The following is a 22,760-nucleotide window of genomic DNA, read 5'->3' on the forward strand; positions in this document are numbered from 1 at the left end:
AGAAGACAATTCTCTGCAAAATTAACTACCCTATAGCAAACATCCCTCGATCCACCAAACAGGAACCCGAATGAAAACCTCAACCCTTGAAATTAGTAACAATGATATCCAACAGAGGAATCATCGCGATATCTGTAGGTCCCAACGCAAATTCCGATATTAGTCCAACTAATCTCTTACACCCAGCATCCCTGCTGTCTATGCTCCAAAGGTCAACCTCATAGATAGCTGCAAGAGATGCACGCACACAGCGAAGCAAAACGGCGCAACGTCAAAGCCCTGTCAAAAACGATCCTCGCTGCCCATCGATCAAGGGTTATCCCTTAAAACAGCGCAAAGTGCAGTAGCAAGCACACGAGAGGGTGCTCGATACGGTCCCGATTGGCATGCCATTATGTCGACAGCCGATCACCTAACCCAGCACCCGGCGTTCCGTCTATTGACAACTGCATTGTCTCGCGGGCTGACATTGGCTTTATTCGCTCACAGCGATTGGCAGCGACGTAATAATTGTCGACGCGCAATCTGCATTTCCCCGATGGGAAACGATACGCGATACAACGGCCGTCATTGTCTCTGTGCCGACGCCGCGAGCGTCGCGGCGCGTTCTATCGCGAAATGCTAAACGTTACTCGCCTCGATGACCGATTTTTCATCTTCCCAGCGTTTTTCCCTTTTTTCCTTTCTTTTTCTATTTCCTTTCCCCCAGCTGGCATTTCACAGCGGAATCGACGTGTATTTGCACCGACAAGGAAGAAAGAGAATTTTCAATGGCTGTCATTCGGGATGGCTAATGGGTCATTTCATCGGCGAGGATTTGTTTCGGTCGATTTGTAACTGATTTTGGTACATTCAGCGATAGCTTAGAGAATTTGTTTGGAATTCGTGATCCGAATATTCTGTTCCTCGAAACTTCTATTATCCGAATTGCAAATATATTTCACGGGGGTTTGTGTACCACCTTGAAAATGACGTTTATCGTGGAAATCGGGAACCGTTTGCTGCAGCATAGCAGTAAAGTCTTATATCTGTGAGGAATAACGATGGAGAACATGAATATAATCATGATTATAACGTAGCCAGATATTCTCGAGCAGTCGAGGCTTTAGAAATGGAGCTGAGATGGTATGGGGTATAAAAGGGATGCAATCATACTAAATTAATCCATTAACTGTCAAATTTCTTTTTTCGAAATTTTTCGCCGGATAAGTTATATATATGCACGAAAGGTTGTATAACAGTATAATTATATTCAAATTATATTTTGTTTTGAAAATATTTGATATTTTTAAAAAAAGTCCCAAATGGGGACTGTGGCAGATTGCATGAAAGAAAACTAATAAGAAACTATTTCTTTTCTTATATGCGTTATCTTATACATACTATAATCTCTAAATGACATATTTATGTACGATATTTCATTATAATATAAAAACCATACCAAAAATATAATGCTTCAAATATGACGATTCTGTTCCGTTCAAATTACACACGAATTTCAAATTTGTTCGCTTGTTGCATAGAAACGAAGCACAGAGTAGACACGTTTTGCTACATACAATATTGACTGATATATATTATATAGAATAAAACTAAACTGTCATGCGTACCAAATACATTTTTAGCGCCGAGTGGTGTACATAAAATTCCAAAATCCCCAAATGGGTATCGTGGCAGCTAATGGGTTAAATTGACTAAAAACGTTGCGCGATTTAGCAGATAATTTGTAGAAAATTCGGGATACACGAATTTTCAACCAAATTAGATTTAAATTATTAAATTGCAAAATCGAGTATTCTATTAATAAATTCTCTCATCGGAACGCTTATAATCCCCGATTAATTCGAATAACAGAGGTTCCACTGTACTTGTGCACATTTTGCGATCCGTTGGTGCCCATAAACGGAATTCTTGATCGAGCTATCGATATTCTATGATCTTCTCGATTCTCGCGTATTTTTGTTGGTTCGCGCAATGATCAAAGTGTTTCTCTCAACGTTCCGAGCTAGCATTCCGTTCGTCCTGTGTTTTACTCATTCATAGTGATTCGTTACGAATTTGATAGACGAATTTTCGAGATAACAAGTATCGACGTTCCACGCGAATTTTGTCTTGTGTATGTATCGAATGCCCCCGTACGATGGTCAAAGAGTTAATTTTCGCTTCCGAATAAAATAATATTCGTCCGATCTTCGGGTGGTTTCCTCGAAACTTGTCAACGAGGATTCTAATTTGAACGTGGAAAATATTTCCCTCGATTCTTTATTTTCCCAGGTTCCCCGTCATATTGAACCCGCACGCGTACACGTGTAAACACCAATATTCGCATTAGCAAAGGAACTTGGCAGTTTCACGAGCACTCAAAAGGACCCAGGTCTTCCTCGCAGAGATTCTTTGCTGAAATTTCCCGACTATAAACAGGTTGTGCATATCTGAATAATAACCAATTTAACTACGTTTTGTTGTACATTTTTACCGCAAACCCTATAGTTGACGTATTTTTACGCTATTACTAATCTTCTTTGAAATTTCTTCTATCCGAGAGGATTTATAAGGCGAGAAGATGAAAGTTCAAAGCACTCTATCCTGTTCAAGATGCCATAAGGAAGGAAGTTTAGGGGAAGTTTCAGGTAGACGAGAAATGGGAGGGTGGAAGTTTGCTCGTAAGGGTTGCGTGATTTTTCACATTTCTGTTTTCTGCGTGCACGATACCCTCGTAGTCTAGTTTCCCTTTTCTCACTTTCCTCCCCTTTCTTTTTCGGAACTCGACGGTAACCGATGTCTCATAAATTCAAGACACGAAGTTAGCGTGACAAATGTATAACTCGTGAATCCAGTTGTACTACGGTGTACTGGAACTATAGTTACAGCTTTAGTTCAAATAGAACAATATGATTCGAAACTGCAACGTGGACAATCTGTCCTAGATGAATTGTTACAGCTATTCATTCGTTAACTGTCTTACAGCGATACTGACCTTTCGGTCGTCGCAAGGTTTACTGGTTCTTGTGAATTATGGGAGTATACTCGGCATAATTACGCGACGGTATTGTCACTAGTCATAATTCGAAAATTTTACTCTACGTATCTGTATTTTACAATTTTGCAAATAATTTTAGCTCGAACGTATTATTATATTCTCTCGTATTTACATGCTATTTTATTATTCTTGCGCGAAATGATTTATTTATTTACAGCAATTATTGATTACCAGTAATTTATAAATAACTTTGACTCTATCGCATTACTGATTTTATTTTATTTTGTTTCACTAGTATTTTATTATCCTCGCACCGAAAGATTTATTTATTTATCCCTTTCGGCGCAAACTCGAAAATGTTACAGAAGGTTTAATTTGCTGTAAATGAATTTTACAACGAAATTATGCAAATAATTTAATCGTTAATCGTTAATTGCAGCAATTGTACGTTTATTTGCACAAGCCGGAATAAGCAATTAACTGTTTTGATAATAAACTATACGTTCAGGTATCTGTACGTCATAATGTATCGCGGTAATTAGCCACCATAAATAAACGGTAACTAAATAAACAGTGACAAACGAAATTGTTCTTACCTTGATTCGAACCATCATGTTCAGGTGGCCTTGACTATACTGTTCGATCACATCGCGCACGTCGTACGGTTTCCGTGCTTGCTGGAACTTCCTCCTGGCCACGAAGTACTTGATCTTCCTGATTGCCCTTATGGCATTTCGATGTGCTTCCGTTAGCCTGAAAAGCACGGTAATTCTATTTTTAACAAATTTCGTCAAAAGCAATTCGTTTCCAAGTAAAATCCTAGTCGCATTTCTTTATCTTTCTCACGTGGACATAATTCACGTGCAACTTTTAATCTAACATAAATAAAGAACATTTCTATTTCGTATCTTGATTCCAAAAATTATTTACTATTTACTATTCACACCATAAAGAATATTAATTCCCTTTCCAAATTTATCGTGAAAATCGGGCACAGTAAAGTGATCGAAATTTAGGAAACCGGAGATGGAGCTTGATTCGTAAATAAGACACGAAGAAGTCAAAGGAAGAAGAGTTCCAGAGAAGATTCGCGTTACTGCTGTAGGATATTTTTAGGCATTATTAGGACACAATGATCGAAAGTATTCCTGCAGGGAACACTAAGCCAAGTTCAGAGGACCCGTTAGGGTCTGGCTGTCAGATAGGTCATAGGGGGTCGGGGCCAGGCCACATGGGATGGCCTAGCACAACCCCGGCTTTCCTCGTCGTAAACCGAGGGTGACCTTTCGGAGAGTCTAAGCCGAAAGGAGGAGTCTCTTCTACCCCTAAACTTGGAGTAGAGGGAGTTTTCTCCTCCTTCTGGGGAGGCCCTTGCCTTTCAGACGGTCTTAAAAGGGTCCGTTCTGGAAAATAGAGTATAACTGTTTTTAGTTCGTGAAGAGTTGTGTAGTTCGTTAAGAGCTTTATAAGAGTCTTTTAAGAGCGAGTCTAATAAGAGTTGTTCGTTATTAGTAGCAATCTTTAAGAGTTAGTTAGAGTTGAGATCAAGTCAGATCCAGTCCTTAGTCTGCGGAAATTTTAGAGCAGAAATACTCTCCAGCATATGTGTGACTCTACATTGCTTCGACACTGATATCGTAAAATAATTACTGGCCAAAAAGGAAGACGACATCGACCATCGATCGTTGGCGTAAGTTCACCTATCGATATTCCAAATTACACGAAAACACTCTTCGCTGTCGGTTCACGATTCTGCTAGCTGGTTTAGACGACACGCGTACCATTCACCTACCCTCTCCGGTTCACAGGGCCATTCTCGAGAAGAGTGTTCGTTCCTCGGTTGTTTACGATTCAACGCTGCTTTGCCATGAGCAAAGACGCTTTCTCGACGCGGAACGTAAATGGGACAAGGAGGATTTTGTATACTCCTTCTGGGAGGAGATTCGCGTTACTCGAACGACCTCGACGATGGTACCTTCTCGACGTTTGTTACCGTCGGTATTTCATGGCGCGAGTTTACGCGAAACCATGCGATGTTTGTTGGCTGTTTTTTCATATATACTGCCGCGAAACTCTACAGAATCACTAACTTTCCTCTCATTTTCTATCGTGATCGAAATAAGGAATTTAAATATTCAGTGGTTTTTAATCGAGATACTATTAGAATGGGTAAACTGACTATGTGTATGCTGCCTATAGATTATAGAGGAATTTTAATTCATTGCATATATTAGTTTGTGTTTGTATATTGTTCTGTAGATGTGTAATGGAAGATTGGCGTGAAGTTCAATTTTAATTTACAGATTCGTATAATAATATTTATTTACAAATATTTTTGTAAACATAAAATATGTGTATTAAGACATGACATTGGTTATTGGAAATGTTTAAAAGAACGAGCAATGGAATTTAAATTGGTTATCTGTTTATATGTCTCAGTGTAAATGTTTGTTTAAAATGGAATGTTAAATTGTTGGTATAATTTCGATATTTTAATTAACAATTAAGTAAGAGGCATTTCCTTGGTCTTGTTTGGACAACTATATTAAGAGGATTTTATATATACTAGACAAACTGTCAACAGAAATTCTAATACTAAAGTTTCGTCGAATGTAAAAATGTCACGGTTCCTTTAACTTTTTCGAGACTAAAAATCATTATGAATAAAATAATATTTGTCTTTTCATCTGGCAGAAAGCACCGTCGACATTTACCCGAGGCAAAGTTTCAGTGGAATCAGCAGTTGCCGGAGCACGAATGCTACACTCGCGCTACTCGCTACTTTCATCCATTGAACATATAAAAATAATGTAAAGAGAAATTTAAAGAATTTTATTAAAAATCCCTAGTAAAAAATTACCTGGAGGTTTGTATGAATTAAATAGACAAGTTTAAGTATGGAGAATACACGCAGTAATTATGAAACTAAATTTTCCCAATAAAAAAACAAATATAATATTCCAAAAATAAATTCTCACTATAAAATCATTGCGATTAAGCAGATATAAGCCTTGGTCATAAAATCTGTCGTTCGAAATAAATTTAATAAAATTAATCTTCCTGTCTACCATTTGGTTGACTTGTATCACTTAACGCATTGACCTCCCGTGCATTACAGTTTCTACATTTACTACATTACAGTTTCAAACTTATACGAATTAAAACAACTCCGCGAAAACGACAGATTTAATTACTGAACCTCTACCAAAATAATAATATCTTCAATCAATGATAAATAACTATTTTTTAACCAATATTATACCACAATAATTCCCCACATACAGAAATTAAAATAACTTCATTATATACCATCAATCAAACTTTGTAATACAATGCATACAAGTAAAATCGAATTCATATACTCCAATCCCCATCTAAACATCCACTTTAACCCCAATCCGGTATTTAAATACACCCCTTCGAACCACATTCGGACCAAAAATCCATCACGTCATCTACGTTTCGTACTTCCTGAGAAACTGACACTAAATCTTCGCGTTTTCCTGCGACAATTCAACCACCCAATTTCCCAACCCATCGTTCGCGTGTCGAAGATGCTTAATTCGCGGTAGAAATTGGAGTGGCTCGACAAAACGGTCGACTATTCGGCTGCTATTTTCACAAACGATTTCACGTTTCAGCGACAAAGCGAGGCAAACTCGCGCTTCGTGACGAAAGCGAGAACGAAGTGGGTGAGGGTTGAACGGGGAGGGTGGAAAAAAGGGAAAAAAAAGAGAAAACATAGAGACGCGGACCGCGCATCAAACTCGAGGGATGCGCGTCGCGGCGCCGCGAGAAGAAGAGGAGAAAGAGAGAAACTCCGAACGCGACTTGTCTTTGTGTCGGAGGTTCGAGTGCTAGGCTTGCAAAGGATATAGGCCGTCCGTGAAGCGAAGTAATGCACCGGTGAAAAAAGCACTTACGTGTCGTGCTTTTCGAAAGAGAGAGGAGAAAAGAGAGGGAGATACAGACGAACGGAGAGAGGGAGAGTGAGAGAAGCTTTTCACGAGAGCTGCCGCGAGGTAACGCTCCATTCCGCTTTTGAGAATGGAGACTCCCTCGAAATGTCAATGCCACGTGCTTGGGATCTGCTTTCGAAGATGTGGCTGGCTTTGCTATAGCTCTGATCGCGAGGGTGATTCTTTGTGAAAATAATATTCTCCAAAAAGCGATTTATTTGGTAGAGTGAATGGGAGAAAACGTATAGTGAAACCATTGTCTAGCGGGTTAGTCTACATAGCGAATATAGTGTATTCCATGAGACTGGTAAGTTGGTAACCGGAAGTAACGTGGGTCTGATTGATTATAGTGAAGTAAGATTACACTCGTCAACTCGTCCAACCACTGTATCGTATATATACGTCGGGACAAAAGATTTTTATTTACCAATTACATGTACTTACAGATTATCAGGTTGCTTGTGCATCTCAATGTTTATGTTACATATCTTGATCCGCATACCGTGCTAGTCCTAAAATTGATTCATCGAATTAACCCCCTACACTGCGATTTAATTATGAAAAATTATACATGGAAATAGTATTTCTATTTCTATTTCCTCCATGATGAAATAAGATTAAAATTTTAGAAAGTCGTTAAATTTTACGCACGTTAAAGCTTATAATTATGATATTTGACATGAAGAACCCGTCACTGGAGTGTAAAGTATCAATCGACTTTCAGATTATATACATAATCGCGTTCAATCCCACGGTGAAATCGATCTTTGATTTACCAATTTACCAGTTACATATGCCTCAGAAAATTTGCGTCATCGTGAAAGAGGATTTTAATATCGAATTGTGACGTTCAAGGGGTTAAGATAACTGTGAAGATGAAACATATGAATCTTCATTACCGGTTGCAGGTGTCACATCTAGAAATGGAATTATATTGCACTAGGTGATAAAGAGAGTAAACAGGGATACATCGAGACAAGAACTACACTTTGGTGGAGATACAGGATCAGTGTTAATTATTTAATAAAATACACGATTTGTGCTGTTACCATGTCAGAATGTGCTGTCAAGAGACTAAGAGAATAGATTTCAGGAGCATCAAAGACAGAAGGAAGAGAATATTCTTTTTACCCTTGTGTCGTCGCGACTACCAAGTTAGAAGGCTCGTACAGTACTGGTCAGTAGAGGTACTTTTAGGAAGAAGAAATGGAGTATCAGAGTTGTGTAACAAGACCGCGATACCAATTCTTCTGTTGGAACAAAGATTTGACTGAAAATATAGCTGAGAAGGTGAAGGATTTCGAGAAAATTTACTATCAACGTGACAAAATTTAATTTGAAAGTATTTTGGGGTATCGCGAATCGTGCTAAATCAAAATAAATTGATAAATTTAACGATTCGATTTTTATTTAGCTAGACTATCCAAAGATAGTAGTTACTGCTGAGTATTTACAGTGAATTTGTTATTACGAACTTTGTTGGAAATTTTTTAATTACGAGTACATAGCGTGACAGACGTTGTGTATCACCCTGTGTATTCCAGGTGTTTCTACGAGTCGTGTACGACCCTGGGTGTCGTTATAGCGATCGGTACAGCCACGATGTTTTAATTTACGACCACACTATATTTGTCTCGTTGGCTGTAAGCGAATTCTGTGCTGTGAAAGTGGAATTCGGATGTTCTATTACACATCGGGAATGTAGGTTGATTGTGGTATTTTGGAAGGAATAATTGATACGGTTTCCGTAATGTTTCTTACAGGGAGAATGAAGATAAGGATCGAAACGTTTTATTTTACTTCTTCGATATATAATAATCATTATCCCTATTTATTTACCACGTTCGTTGTGTCGACAGCCATATAATTATTTTAATTATTTTGTACCTATTTGAAACGATCATTTTTATGATAGATATATTTATCTGTAAAATACTCCAACTATTTGAAAGAAAGATCCATCGATTGTTAGATAATGATTTTAAGTCCTTAAGGACCTCTCCTTCACCTTTCGCTTATTTTAAAATTCCGGCAAAAGTGTAAAATGGAACGCAAGTTCAAGGGAATCGTTAAAATCTCGCGAAGAGAAAAGAATAATTCAGTTACACGAGTTTTTTGAAATAACATCAAACTGTTTGAATATTCGACGTAAAAAAGCAAGTACGAAGTTAAACTTAGTTATTACTTTTACTTCTCTCACATTCTTGACCTTTTCACCGACTTTCTGCAATTCCCCATGTATTCACCCCTTTAACTACCATCGTATATACTCGACGTTTCCAATACCATTACAAATCAAATTCCAATATTCTGTACCTTTATATCCAACCAGAATTCAAGTAGACCTCATTAAGATAAAATACAACGAGATTCACACTTGACACGAAAGTCTTTAAAAAAGTCCAACGAATGATTTTCCATTTGTCAAAACAACCCTAAAATCTAAACCTATAAATTCTTGGGAAAATGATTCAAGACTGGTAAAGAACTATAATACGAAAAACTGGAAATTCCGTGAAAGAAGAAATTTCGATTTTCCCATTGGATAAGACTAAACAGGATTTTCAATAAGGCCAAAATATTTTTGGTCGTGTGAGACTTATATTATTTATCATATTACTCAAACATAGTTTGCATATTTAAAAATAATTAAAGTCGATATAATAAAAATATGTACATGTAAGATGTATTTAAATTTATTTACGCGTATGTGGTAAAATATATTAAAAGTACTCGAGAAAATATTACAATTTTTTTGTTCTCGCCTCTGTTTCGACGTTCAACGAAAATTTCAGTAAAAATAGCTGAACGCTTGTAACATCTCGGGAAAGAAACATTTAAAATCCTGTAAACATTTTGCCCGTTTGATAATTCCAGTAACGCCTCTTTCCAAGATGAATCTATAAATTCAAAATAGGATAATTTCCATAACCCGTATAAAGTCTGGTACAGTGGTATTAAAAAGGGCTTACGCGACACAAACAAACGAGATTAATCCCGTCTGGTACCAAAATTCCCTTTAACTCCATAAAACGAATCACCATCGCGCGGTTTGCATTGAACACCGAGCCGCGGCCGCGTGGAAATTTCTCCTCGCCGCACGCTTTACATACTTCCTTTGCGGCGGTTTTGAGAGGATCGATTGTGTAGCAGAAAGATTATGAATCGCGACGCGTTTAACATTAACGAGATCTGGTTGGTCGTTGAATCGAATGTACGCCGTACGTTGCCGTTTAGAGCCGTTTCGCGTATTACAAAGGCCGCACGTGCTGGACGAAAATTCTCCGGTTAATATCGATTCCGCATGCAAAATTGAGAGTAATTTGCATGAAGATATAGGCTTTCTCGGCTCTTGCTCGCGCCTTCATTTCGCCCCCGTTGTTATCAGGCTCGACGTGCAAACGAAAAAGAGTTGACTCATACACGGATTTTCCAAGGAGATCCGTCTACGTATCGAGGAAAACCGTTTCACGAATTTCGTGGTAGAAATTAGGAAGTGAGAAACGTCTTGGGAAATCTTGGATTTTTCGTTTAATACGTTTCTTTTAGGCAACGCGTGTTTCTGATAGTTAGCCGACCTAGATAGTGCTGGATAACCTAATTGACGTGTCCGCTAGCAGACGAAACGCATCATCCTATCCTTTCCCTTCCTTCGTTCAAAAATAGCCCCGTACTCTTCGACGCGAAGGGCACGCCTCGTTAATCACACCTATTCTATGTACATAATTGTAAATAACTGATTAACTATTTTCAAATTTACAACAGTTTTAAATCAATTTTATTAAGACCCGAGATTTTCCTTATTTAGTGTATTTATTCTGTTTAACCTCTTACCCTGCGGTTTGAGTTCCGATGGCCCGTGCCATGATCAACAAGGACGTCGAACATGTGGAGACACGACGAAAATTAACCACGAGTCTGACCAGTGTTGTTTACTTTTAGACCACGGCTCTCATGTTTGACCCAATTACCTTACTACGAGTCTCGATACTGTATCGAATTTTACCCTATTTTTTATAGTTTTTTTTATTATTAGTTTATTTTTTAATAGTTTTAGGTAAGGGCAGAATCAAGCTCTTTCTCAAAATATAAATATTGAAATGAAAGATAACGTAATAGGGGCTATGAAGCTTTGTTGTTAGAAAAATGTTATTGACTGAAATGTGCTTGAGATTAAACTTCTATTTTTCTCATGGGACTTCTAATAAGAATTAATATAACAGAGTTTCGATCAGACATATTCTCTAGTCCTGAACATTCTTCGATACACACTAATTCAGTCAAATATATCGGTAATTATTTGTATTCCATGTAATTTTGAAAAAATAATTAATATATTTTCCAATATTAAAACTACTTAATAAACTCAGTATTACATTTACATCTCTAACAATAAGAAATACTTGCAAAGATTTCTATTTAATTACTGTTCGACATATTAGAAGCTGAGGACCTCATTTTGAAAAAAGAATCCTTCTTGCACTCTAGATCATTAATTTCCCAATTATTGCATTTTTATGGTCTCCCTTGATAGTGAGATAAAGTTTGCGAAAAAATAGTTTCAATTTCGAATATTTCGAAACACGATTTTACAAAGGGACCCTTTTTCCAAAGAGCTGCTGGATTACATACTTGCAACTTTATTCGAGTTTTCAAGTAGTACTACAAGTTTTACGATATATACCACACTTCAAGCGTCAACCAGGAAAATGTCAACTCGATCTTTCTCTTAATTCACTCGATCAATTCCTCAAAGTAGCAATTGAGAGTACAGGAAACATTTCGTTTCCTTTGTTAAGCTTCTTCTCAGTAAAACGCTTCTAGCGCATTTTTGCGCGAAAATCTGGCAAGATGACAGAAGGAAAAGCGTACTTACGTGGTGACCCTCTGCGGTTCCTCGATGTCAATGTCAATTTCGTCACTGGTGGCCTCCGTGACGGAGCTCGTCTGCGAGGTGAAGAGGCTTCCCCTGCCAACCGGAAATACGCTACTCACACTACCAAACTCGAGAACTAGTTCGTTCGACGTTCAAAGCCGCTCTAGAGAAAGTGCCCTTCAGCCAGCTGACGTTTCCTGTCACGCCAACTTTCCCCAACCAGCTATTATTTCCCCGCGAAATTTCCAAAGATTTTCCCAGCTCCAGCCTCTTACGCACACCTCGAAAATCCCTGCTCCATTTCACCGATACTTGATGCGAGTAATTAGCAAACGAGACTTTTCCTTTTTTCTTTTTTCAAAAACCGTCTATCAAGTGAAGGCTGACGGGTCGATTTTTAGAAAAATTTTCACGCCTCGATAGGGATAAAATTGTTTTCGAATGGATATTTAGCACTGTATTGTTGGGTGTTAAGGATTTCATGGAGCGCTGTTTTTAACTGTTAAAAGAAGATTTTGGATCGAATAGAAAAAAGGATTGTAGAGGAAAGAGAAAATTTTTAAAGGCTTCGGAAGTTGAATATAAGAACTAATAATTTAAAAATAAAATTCTCGAAGAGAAATAAAATTCCCGGATTAAACGGGATAGTAAATTAATGGAAAAGAAAAATTTGGATTACATAGAAAAGTAAGTTGCTTCTAAGAGGAAATTCTTGAAGAAACTTTTGCTCTTTGAATGGATTAATTAATTCCTCAAAGAACTTTTTGAAGATTTTAAGTACGATAAGAAAACGAGTGCAAGGTTAATGTCTCTTGGAAAGATTATAGATCCAATAGAATACTAAATGGCTTGAAGAAGAAATTGTTGAAGAGAATTTCGAATTAAATAAGAAGTAAGATGATTAAGGTTGAAAATCTAATGAAAGATTTCAAATCGGATAAAAAACAAAAATCAAGTTATTTAAAAGGAGAATTTTTGAAGATTGTGAATCGCATAGGGGAATGAGTTGCCTGAGGAGAAAATTCTTGGAGAAAAGTTTGCATCGAATGGAAAAGTGGCTTGCTTAAGAAGCATTCTTGAGGAAAGTTTCTGGATCGAATAAAGACGTGAACTGCGTGTGTGTGAAACTGGAATTTATGTGTTCTACACTAAAAACATATGCGTATTGTTTCTGATATTTTGAAGGAAATAATTGACACAAGGATTCTGTGAAGGTTACTTCTCTAATTCCACAATACAAGTGCGAATAAAGATTTTTTCTGAATACAAAATGTTAGAATTAATTTGTGCAGTATAAAATATGAAAATACGATAATAAAAACATTTTGTGGTATCTTATGGTGGTAAAAATGGATTAAAAGTGAAATTTCGAAAGACAGATGCTACAGAGGTCTCGATTTGCACTAAAGATTAGACAGAGAATCAAAAATTTTGTAAGAAACTTTGCAAGATATAAAGAGAAATAACGTGTATGTGCTTCGAAGACGAAAATTGACAAGTTATACGCATACGTGCATTGTACGTTGCTTTAACGTGAACGGTCAATTATGGAAGAATATATCGAAAGCAATGTATAACGAGAGTTTACTTGGAGAATAACGTTTAAAATGTGCGTGTGGTGGATGATGCTCGAAACTGGGCTATCAAGCTTTTTAATATTAATTTAATAAGCCTTACGTTAGTCGGCTTCCGAGCTTCTCTCTAGAGCAAATTACAAAATTAAGCAACCGAATTAAAGGAACAACAGTACTGTAAAAATGTGAAAAATACACACGAGGTATACGCGAATAAATACAATTACATAATTATATTCTTATCTCATACTGGTATTAATATAATAAATCCTATCACAAAAGTTATTTAAACTTTTCATTTAACCTGATTATTCAGTCGTATTTATGCACCGTAAAAATGAAATATTGCGAAATTTCGTGGTAATGCAGTAAATGCATAATATTATTTTTCATTACAATGCAACAGTAGTATAATTTGCTCGTTCCTTTGAAACAGAAATATAAATTCTCGAGACATTCTCTTTCAACGAAACCCTTAAAATGACTATGATAATTCCCTTTATACCATTCTTCATTTCCATGCAATCAAAATGTTTAAGATGCACGAATATTTACCCATCAAGCCTTGAAAGCTATTACGAGCGAGACTTCACCTTCTGCAAATTTTGTTTTTAGAAAAATATGGTTCCCAGATGGCCCAAATCTTGATATAACCATTTCTATTATAATAACATAAAATCATCTTTTCAGAGTTGGTCAGATAAAAAGATTAAATAATTGTACCATAATTAATTTCTGAATTTATTTCTGACTAATTTCTGAAAGGCGAAACTTGTAATATCCCCAAACAAAATAAACGACTCCAACTATTTACTTTCACGATCATTCTCACGATTAACCCTTTGCACTCGAGAGGTGATTTTCCGTCACCATTTAATCAGATTCTAAAGATCGACGTTAATTAATATATCAAATTTAAAATTATCTAACGATGTGTGGAATGTGGAAGAAAAATAATTCTACGTCTTAATTTGCATATGATTTCTCATTTACCATTTTAAAAATATCGTCGATTCTATGACAGAAAGTCTTCGAATTACTATTTTTCTGTAACGAAAAAGTCGTCGAGTGCAAAGGGTTAATAGCTGACTATGATCAACAAACGAAATGTCGTTTCACTAAAATCCCCGTTATTAACTCTATCCGGTGCTCTTCACTCAAAAATGATTCACCAATTGAACTCTAAAATTCTAAAGCATCGAAGCGGAGTGACACGCAACTACTATGGCCGAAATAGATTAAAATCGATGCAGAGGAACGTTTCGCCGTTTTTTATTTTTTTTCTTTCTCTTTCCTTCTCCATCTCCAGATCAGCGTTAAAAAGTTTCGACGGGAAATCTCTAGCGTCCCGACGAGATTGAAGGTTCGCTATAGCACGCGGTTAGAGTTTCCGTAAATCGTGAAACTTCAAAATGGAGCTTCGGGTGCCATCGACCTCAAGTATGCAAATTACCCGCGACTCTTTACCGCTGAGAATTCGCGTTTCTTTTCACGGGATGCTCGCGTCCTCTGTGGGTAACGTCGCGAAGATTGCTGACGCAGAATCGTCTCAGAAAATGTCAAGGATTCGGAATAAACGTGGATAATTCGTAAATGTAAATAACGAGTGCGTTTAGGAAATTGAACGCGGTGGAAATTGATAGAAAAATGTTGAATCGTTTAATATCGTCCAGAAATTCGGCCGAGAGGTTCCATTCCGAAATTGGACAGTGTCTCTGAGGGCTTAGTTAAAAATTCAACAAGTACGTGAGACCTTATTTCGCAACTCCATGCAGTTCGCAGAACTCGATTTGCAAATTTTATACAACCCGGGAGAGTTTATTTCGAAATTCAACGCGATCCTCAAAAGTTTACTTGGTAACGGTAATATTGAAAATTATAAAAATATTTTAGGTCGGGTGCGAGTAGAGTGCTGGCTGGAACGGTACCCTGCATCGATACTTTGTTTCGCAATTTTAAAACAAAATCATGGTCTGACAAAATAAATGTGTCTGCTATTGGGAAAATTTATATTCGCTTCTGAATTTAGTATCACATGTGTAGGATTTCTTAAATTATTTAATTCGAAATTGAAAACAGTTAATGAAGAGAGACTAGCAAAATATATTTATTAAACGATTTACTGCTTATACTGAAGCTTTGATAGCAAGGAATGTGAAGATATTAATTAAAGAAATAATCTAGCAAATATTGGCAAGCGAACAATTATAAATCTTCATTAAATTGTATCATTTATCTCTATTTTATTATATCTAATACTAAAATACGTCTACCTAAATGTAACATAAAATTACAAAGAAAATATCTCGACTGAAAATTACTAATTACTTCTGTAACGACAAAATATTAAAATTTACTATTTATTACTAGTCACCAATTCTGTTAGACGTAACAAGGCGAACAGTTTAAGTTCATAATAATTTATAAATTCCTTAAAATCATGGCAAAAACCGAATTTTTGAAGACCCTAAGATTATTCACATAAATTTAATAACATTTCACAAATTGCGAAGAAATGTTTAGAAGGTGGTGAAAAACGAACGTTAAAGTTTCGGTTAAAATTAAGTGGATGTAATTCGCATTTGGTTATCCGAGCGGCGAATTCTATTATCAGAACGCGAAATTATCAAAGAATAAGGCAAATTCCTACTCTCAGAATGAGTTCGTTATTCGGATTATTTTGTCCGAATTGTTCAAACATACGTGGTTGCATTGTAATGAATTTATTTCGTCGAAAAATTATTAAGAAGTTAAATCTTATCCATTGGATTTTTCCTATTAACGATCATTAAGTTGAAAACGAAGTAGACTATTCGTTCATTTTAAAAGCAATCCCGGAATCTGCATACGTTTTGTTTATGCAGTCAAATGTGCTGACAAGAACGATTAATCAAAGCCTTAGGAATATTCAACGCGACTTAATTTCAAATTTTTTATTCCGTCACTGGCACTTGCTCGTACAGATCAGATGTCGAATCCGTAACAGACTGGCCTAGCCTTAACATAATCATTCATGTGCTCAAAAATTATTCAGGTCAGATACATATGAGTCGCTTAGAAGCCAATGTGGTTAAGTCTAGAAAATAGAAATCGAGAAAGTCAATGTTTTCCAATAAGCAAAACGGCTTAATAGTAAATCATTTGATAACTAAAACGTATGTTATTTATTCCATTAAAATTTACAAAAGTCGGAAAATATCAGAAAATCAACTTGAACGCATTGGCTTCTGAGTGACTAATATAGTACAAGGCTATTTGAAAAATATTAACCCTTTGGACTCGAAGATTTCTTCGTTATGAAGATGCAATTCGAAGCTCTTCTTGGATTTTTATAAACTCACAAATACTCTTTATGCTAAAATTAAAAAAAGAAAATCATGAATTTGCGTGAGAAACGAACGAATAGAATAATTTTATTTCGATGTTCTTAATATAACTATCATCACTCATTATTTAAGTTATAGCATTAAAACAAACGGTGACTAAGAATCACCTCTCGAGTGCAAAAGGTTAACATCATACTTATACTCTAACTACGTCATGGTTTCACATCCTCCTCGTTCGACTGATTCAACATCCGTTCTCTAGAACGCTAGCTCGACGCTTGATCGAGCAGAGAAGCAAACGAAGGAGAAAAATCGATGTCTCGACTCACCGGTTGTCGCGCCTAGCACGATTAAGCGTGCCAGCTTTCGGTTCCTCCATGTAGAAGATAACGTCACCCTCGTTCTCCATTCGCTGGTTGTCGTTCTGGCCGCCAGCGTCGCCGGTGGCGCCACCACTGGACACGCCACCGGATATCGTGACCGGCGGCAACGACTGCTGCTGCTGCTGCATGTCCATCCGGTTCCTCGACTTCCGCCTCTTCAGTACGCTCGCCTTCTTTGCCACCTGGATCATCAGAGACTGAACCCCCGGTGCCCTCCCATTACAACACACGTCGAACACAACATGCACTATCCCTACTAGCGAGCGCCACAGCTCGGCCCCGAGCACGGATCCATCTGAAAAGCTCCCTATATTCCGCCACCGGCGGTACACCTGTGCGCCGAGAACTTAGACTCGCCGGCTGACACGACGCAGTTAGGTTGTAATTTTCAGGACATATACGGAGGTGGAAAGGGTGTTCGTTGGTTTCCGAGGTGTCCATGTTAGAAAAATAGTTAGGTTCAAGCTGATCTTGTTTGGAGATTCTGGAGATACGTATTCCAATTTGGAATAGTGGTCTCACATTTTCGTGGCATAGAAGATGACAAAGTTGAGATATTTATGCTTCGAATAATGAAATAAGTGATATCGAAATCATGGGATCCAGTGTACATTATTCCGAGTATCTGAGGGAAACTTATGATGACATAGAGTAGACGAAGTATTCCAAGACTGAGAGCTTGGCAACTTTAAAATTGTAGTAATTAATAGTCACCATGTTTAGAGCCATCATGATTTCTATGCTTAGAAGCTCATATACCTCACGATACCACGGTGTTTAGATGATTCAAAATTAGACCTACGATTTCGAGATGAGTCTCCCCTTCTCATAGTCACAGGTCTGGCAACCTAAGATGTGGTCTGAACTCTGAAATTTCTAGAATCGTAGTAGTTTAATTTAGTCGTAGTAGAATCTAATAGTTTCCATAATTCTACGATTCTCGAGTGGTCCAGTCTATTTATTATGGTGTCAAGCTTCCCTATCCCAGTGTCTCAACAGCTTTCACTACTTCGACACGTGTTTCGTAACTTAGTAATAACTAATTCCTCGTTCAACGATACCGAGATCACAAGACCGAAATTATAGTCGATTGTCGCTGTAAGGAAGGTCGAGGTTTGAGGACCGCAGTATTTTTTAATTCAGATCTCACGGTATGCCATGATAGGCGGCACATTCCTTTCATTTAGCGGTCTCGCGGTCTCGCTGTGGTCTATTCTGAATGCTTTGACACCACGATAGCGGAGATCAAAGTCTTAGGATCTGGAAATAATACCATTCGGGTTTCCAGTTCATAGGATCATGGATTACACGTTCCAGCAAGCGGTCTATCACGATTTTCCTACCGTTTGTACTCATAGATCCTTTTTAGGATTCGATTGAATGTATGATCCGCTTCATATTTCATAGGCAACTATGCACCCGGCATTCGTAAAAGTAAACGGGCACGGGTACATTGCTAGTGATCCAACAGTCCTTGCGATCAGATTATCGATCAGAATATCAATGTTCGACCAGATTAACCATACGGTTCTATCTCACTATGAGATTCCGCGCTAATTGTTAGCGCACAGCGATGATGACATATTGATAGCGTATCAGACTCTTGATGCGGTTGCAATGCCTGCGAAATGTGGGAACACTATTCCAAAATGATACGATCTTTATTCGAAATCCCTAAACACTAACCAATTACACGCTCAACGTTCTTCGTAACTCGGGAATCGATTAGAAAATTTCGAGATAATAATATGAATAGAATCTAGGTGGAAGTGTAGGTAACAGGAGGAACATTCGTGACAACTCGATGATAAATTGAAAAATCAAAAGATGTTACGTGCTATGATTATAACGTGTTTGAGGTTAACTAGCTACCCATGATTTGTGATTCATTCGGAACATTTTAGTCTATTTATGCTCACCGTTTTACCCTGTTCTGCAGTCCAATTGTGTACCATTAGAGCATATAAATTATTTTCCTCTCACTTCGATAGGAATTCGCGAGTATCACAAATACCTAATCGTTTCTAATTTCAATTTCCAAATCGTCTCTACGTTTAATCGTCCCTAAAATTATTAACTGGAAAATTTGCAAATTTTAGAAAATTCCATCGACATGGTACCAATAACAAATCCCATCATCTTGCTAAGTTATTTCTCGAAGAGGAAGGAAGCGAAACGAAAGCAACGAGCTCGATTGTGATAAAAACCTAATTACATGTCCCTCAAACAAGCGAAAAAGGAGGGAGAAAAAGAAACAATAAGGGAAAAAGGGTAGTTTCAAAACTTTTCGAGATTAATTAAATGGATGCCAGAAACTTGTTTAAAATTCCTTTTCGCGACATTTTATTACACCATTCGAAAAACTGCAATTGTCGTACGTGTGCAAGAGGGTGAGGGGTTGGAAAGAAAAAAAGGAAAGGCCGAAAAACGAATTGTTTACCGTAGGCTAAGATAAAACAAGAGCCACGAGGATGAATCCGTTCTTCCCTCCTTTTCAGGTTTATCGAATTTTTTTCCGTAGCTGGGCGAACCATCCCCTACGACGGTTACGTCGAAAACGAAACGAGTTTCCGGGCACGAATGACGAAAGTGGGTCAGCATCGGTTTTCAAACCTGCTTGCGGGGCCGGCAACATAAACTCCGTATTAACGTCATATTTTAGACTTCGCGGATTAAGCGCTTACGCAAGATCTTGAAAAGGAAATCGCGAGGGTGAAATTTCCATAATCGATACAGCCTGTTGGCTCGCGGAATCTTTACGCGGCAGCTTCGACGTTCAATGGGGTAAATCAAGTTAACCAGATCGAAGATGGAATTTTAAGACAAGCCGTGATGAGAATTTAAGACGAGCCGATGAGAATTCATAATTGCATACGTGCTATTAATTGGATATTAACTCGACAGATATTTCATACGTGACATTAATTGGAAATTTGAAATCCTTCGAGTGATTATAACGATAGAAATGTTTTTGCTACCTCTTTGCAGGGTTGGTTCTACCTGTCCTACCTGTGCGGTCGAAGTTTCTTTGCACTGTGTCAGAATTTATTTATAATTTGCATAATGGTGATATTTTTATTTCTTTTCTTACGGAATATTAATGTGATGATTTTCTTTGTGGTAATTTTAAAACTTATTTCTCATTTGAATGATAGTCGGAAATTTAAATACTATATTTTATTTATTTTTTAGTAGAATAACTTCATGTATGAAGTATTTCTATGCCATATCGATATTTATTCCTAAATTCCATAATAGAAATAGATTTAAATTCCGTATTTAAACAACTTTTTTACTAATGTGAATGGTTCTGGTACTGAACTGACAAGATAATGACACATTACGTGATATCAGAGGCAATGAAAATAAAATTTCAACAAAAGATTGCGTAGCACGATACGATGATACACGAACAAGTATATTTATAGCAATATTTTCATATTACTCGTTTAAAATACGAACAGAAATTATAGGAAAATGTTATCTCAAAATCACTATCGCGCTTATAAGCCAAAGACTCATACTACGATGAAACCTATATAGAGTACCGCGAATTTCCTTCGAAACTAGAAGATACAATCCTCAAATTATCCCGTTAACAGCTAAATAAAATCGATCGATAATTTGCAAAAGTATCGCGAAACCCGTTATTCGATCACTGTCTGCGACTAGACGTCGAATCATCTTCGACTTAGGCAATTTCAGCGAAATGGAAAACGACGGGTGTGCGAAGCCAAAGAGATGAAAAGCCGGGGGTAGAAATGAATAACCCAGCCGAGTGACGGGAAATCAGGAAACGGAAATGCGTTATGAAAGAACACGTGGGTGGGAAAATTCAGGAAGCGTCGCCGCGTTTTAGAGCGTTTTAATGGCCAACCCTATTTGCCAGCGAAAAAGCCATGAAACGTTTCGCGTGGACAACGAGACATTCTATCGCGATTCAGGAAACAATCGGGTCTCGACGGGAAGGAAAACGGCACCGGAAGAATTCGAGGGGCGATCGCGACAGCTGGCGAGCGTAAATTCTCCGTCCTCTCGGTGAGAACCACGACGCGTCCGTCTCTTTGCTTGCAGGCAGATGCGAAAATAAAATGGCCACACGTATACCGTGTACTGAATCGACGACGAAACGACTCTGACCCGAGATTGTCTCCGAAATGCCACTCGCGTTGTGATATTTCGTCGCTTGAGGATTTTTAAAATACCATCCTGCGTGAAAATGCGGTTTCCCATTGGAAATTGCCCGGTATATAAATGTTGATCAATCGAAATGCGGTTGGAAGTGGGATGTTATAACGCGCTGAATTTCAATCGACTGAAATGCGGTTTCCGATCGGCCATTGTGTGTATAATGAATTTTGATTAGTTGATATGCGGCTGATCGAAACTAGTACAATTTCGATGGAATTGTAGACTGTAAATTTGTAAGAGGAAACGAAGAATTTTCGTGTAGTGTGGTGTGGTGTGTACTTGCTGAATTATGTGTCGCTAACGGTTATTGATTAATAATTTAATAACAGTGTTGCGAGGTAATAGGGATGACGTTTACTCGCGTGAATTGGAATAATGTAAACAGTAATATTTCTCTGTGACAGACGTTTTATTTATGGTATTTTCTCAGCAGAGTCACTCGTCGTCCTCGGTGCACGTTGTACGTACAGGATGTCAATAATATCAAGAATACTTGTCACATTTAACATTTAGAGGAAAATGTAAAATTACCTGAATGTACGAGTGAGCTTTTTATTTCTAATTTATAGATCTATTTTAATTTCCCTCTTCAAATCCTAACCTCGAATCGTATTTTCTTTTATACAGACCCTTAAAATACATAAAATATGTTTCCCTTAAAGATACAGAGTATAGAAATCACTACGATTATATTTGCCTTTATGAAAGCAGAAAATAACAGGAAAAGATAAGAAAATTAGAAAGAAAATCAACGAAATTTACCTCGAAGCTTATCAATGACCATTAAGCAAAATTACACAACCTACCAAACTCGACTAGACATTTTCCACTTAAACACTAAAGCGATACAGATTGCTAATAAATTACTCGCACGAAGCTTCAAGCTTTAAATGTCGAAATAATAAAATATACGCGCGTTTACGATACTCTCTACTCACTTTGCTACCTAACTGATTACGGCGAAGAAAGGAAAACGAGCCAAGACGGTGTACGATCTATGAAGCAACTCCGAAGAAATATCCTCGACCTTCTCAACACCCTGTACGTGGAAGCAACCCACACGTATATATTGTACGCAGAGACACGACAAACAGAATTCAAGCGCATGCACGATAGTACGTAACACAATGACACCACGTTGCATAGCACAGATAATCGTCACTTTCGAAAATTCAAATGGTGAGACGAAGCTTGGTAAGTGCAATAGAAAATAAAAGAACGAAAAAAAGAGAAAGGAAAAAAGAAAACGAAAACACAATAATACAGACACATAGAGAAATGAGCATAAGTATATACGTCGAATAAACGAGTCCCTTCGTGGATCGTCGATTAATCTTTCGAGCTAATTAGGGTTGCCGATCATCGCGCCCAGCCTTCTCCGATACTTGATTTACGAAACAACAACGATCCACGAATGCGACATACACGACCCCCACGTGTTCTAATTACTCGTCATAGTGATCAATGCAAA

General features: G+C 37.5%; 1 protein-coding gene across 1 annotated transcript in view; it reads right to left on the reverse strand.

Annotated features, from left to right (window-relative positions):
• Positions 1-22,760, reverse strand: part of LOC108552072 (KCNQ potassium channel) — a 100,222-nt gene that overhangs the window by 6,130 nt on the left and 71,332 nt on the right. The window contains exons 10-12 of the mRNA XM_017906471.1: positions 17,045-17,280; positions 11,816-11,908; positions 3,577-3,733 (exon numbers count right to left, since the gene is read on the reverse strand). Coding sequence (XP_017761960.1) covers positions 3,577-3,733; positions 11,816-11,908; positions 17,045-17,280 — 486 coding nt within the window. The remainder of the gene's footprint in view (positions 1-3,576; positions 3,734-11,815; positions 11,909-17,044; positions 17,281-22,760) is intronic.

Source organism: Eufriesea mexicana, unplaced genomic scaffold (genome assembly GCF_001483705.2).
Source record: "Eufriesea mexicana isolate 0111107269 unplaced genomic scaffold, ASM148370v2 scaffold5407, whole genome shotgun sequence".
In the NCBI taxonomy this organism is placed as follows: domain Eukaryota; kingdom Metazoa; phylum Arthropoda; class Insecta; order Hymenoptera; family Apidae; genus Eufriesea; species Eufriesea mexicana.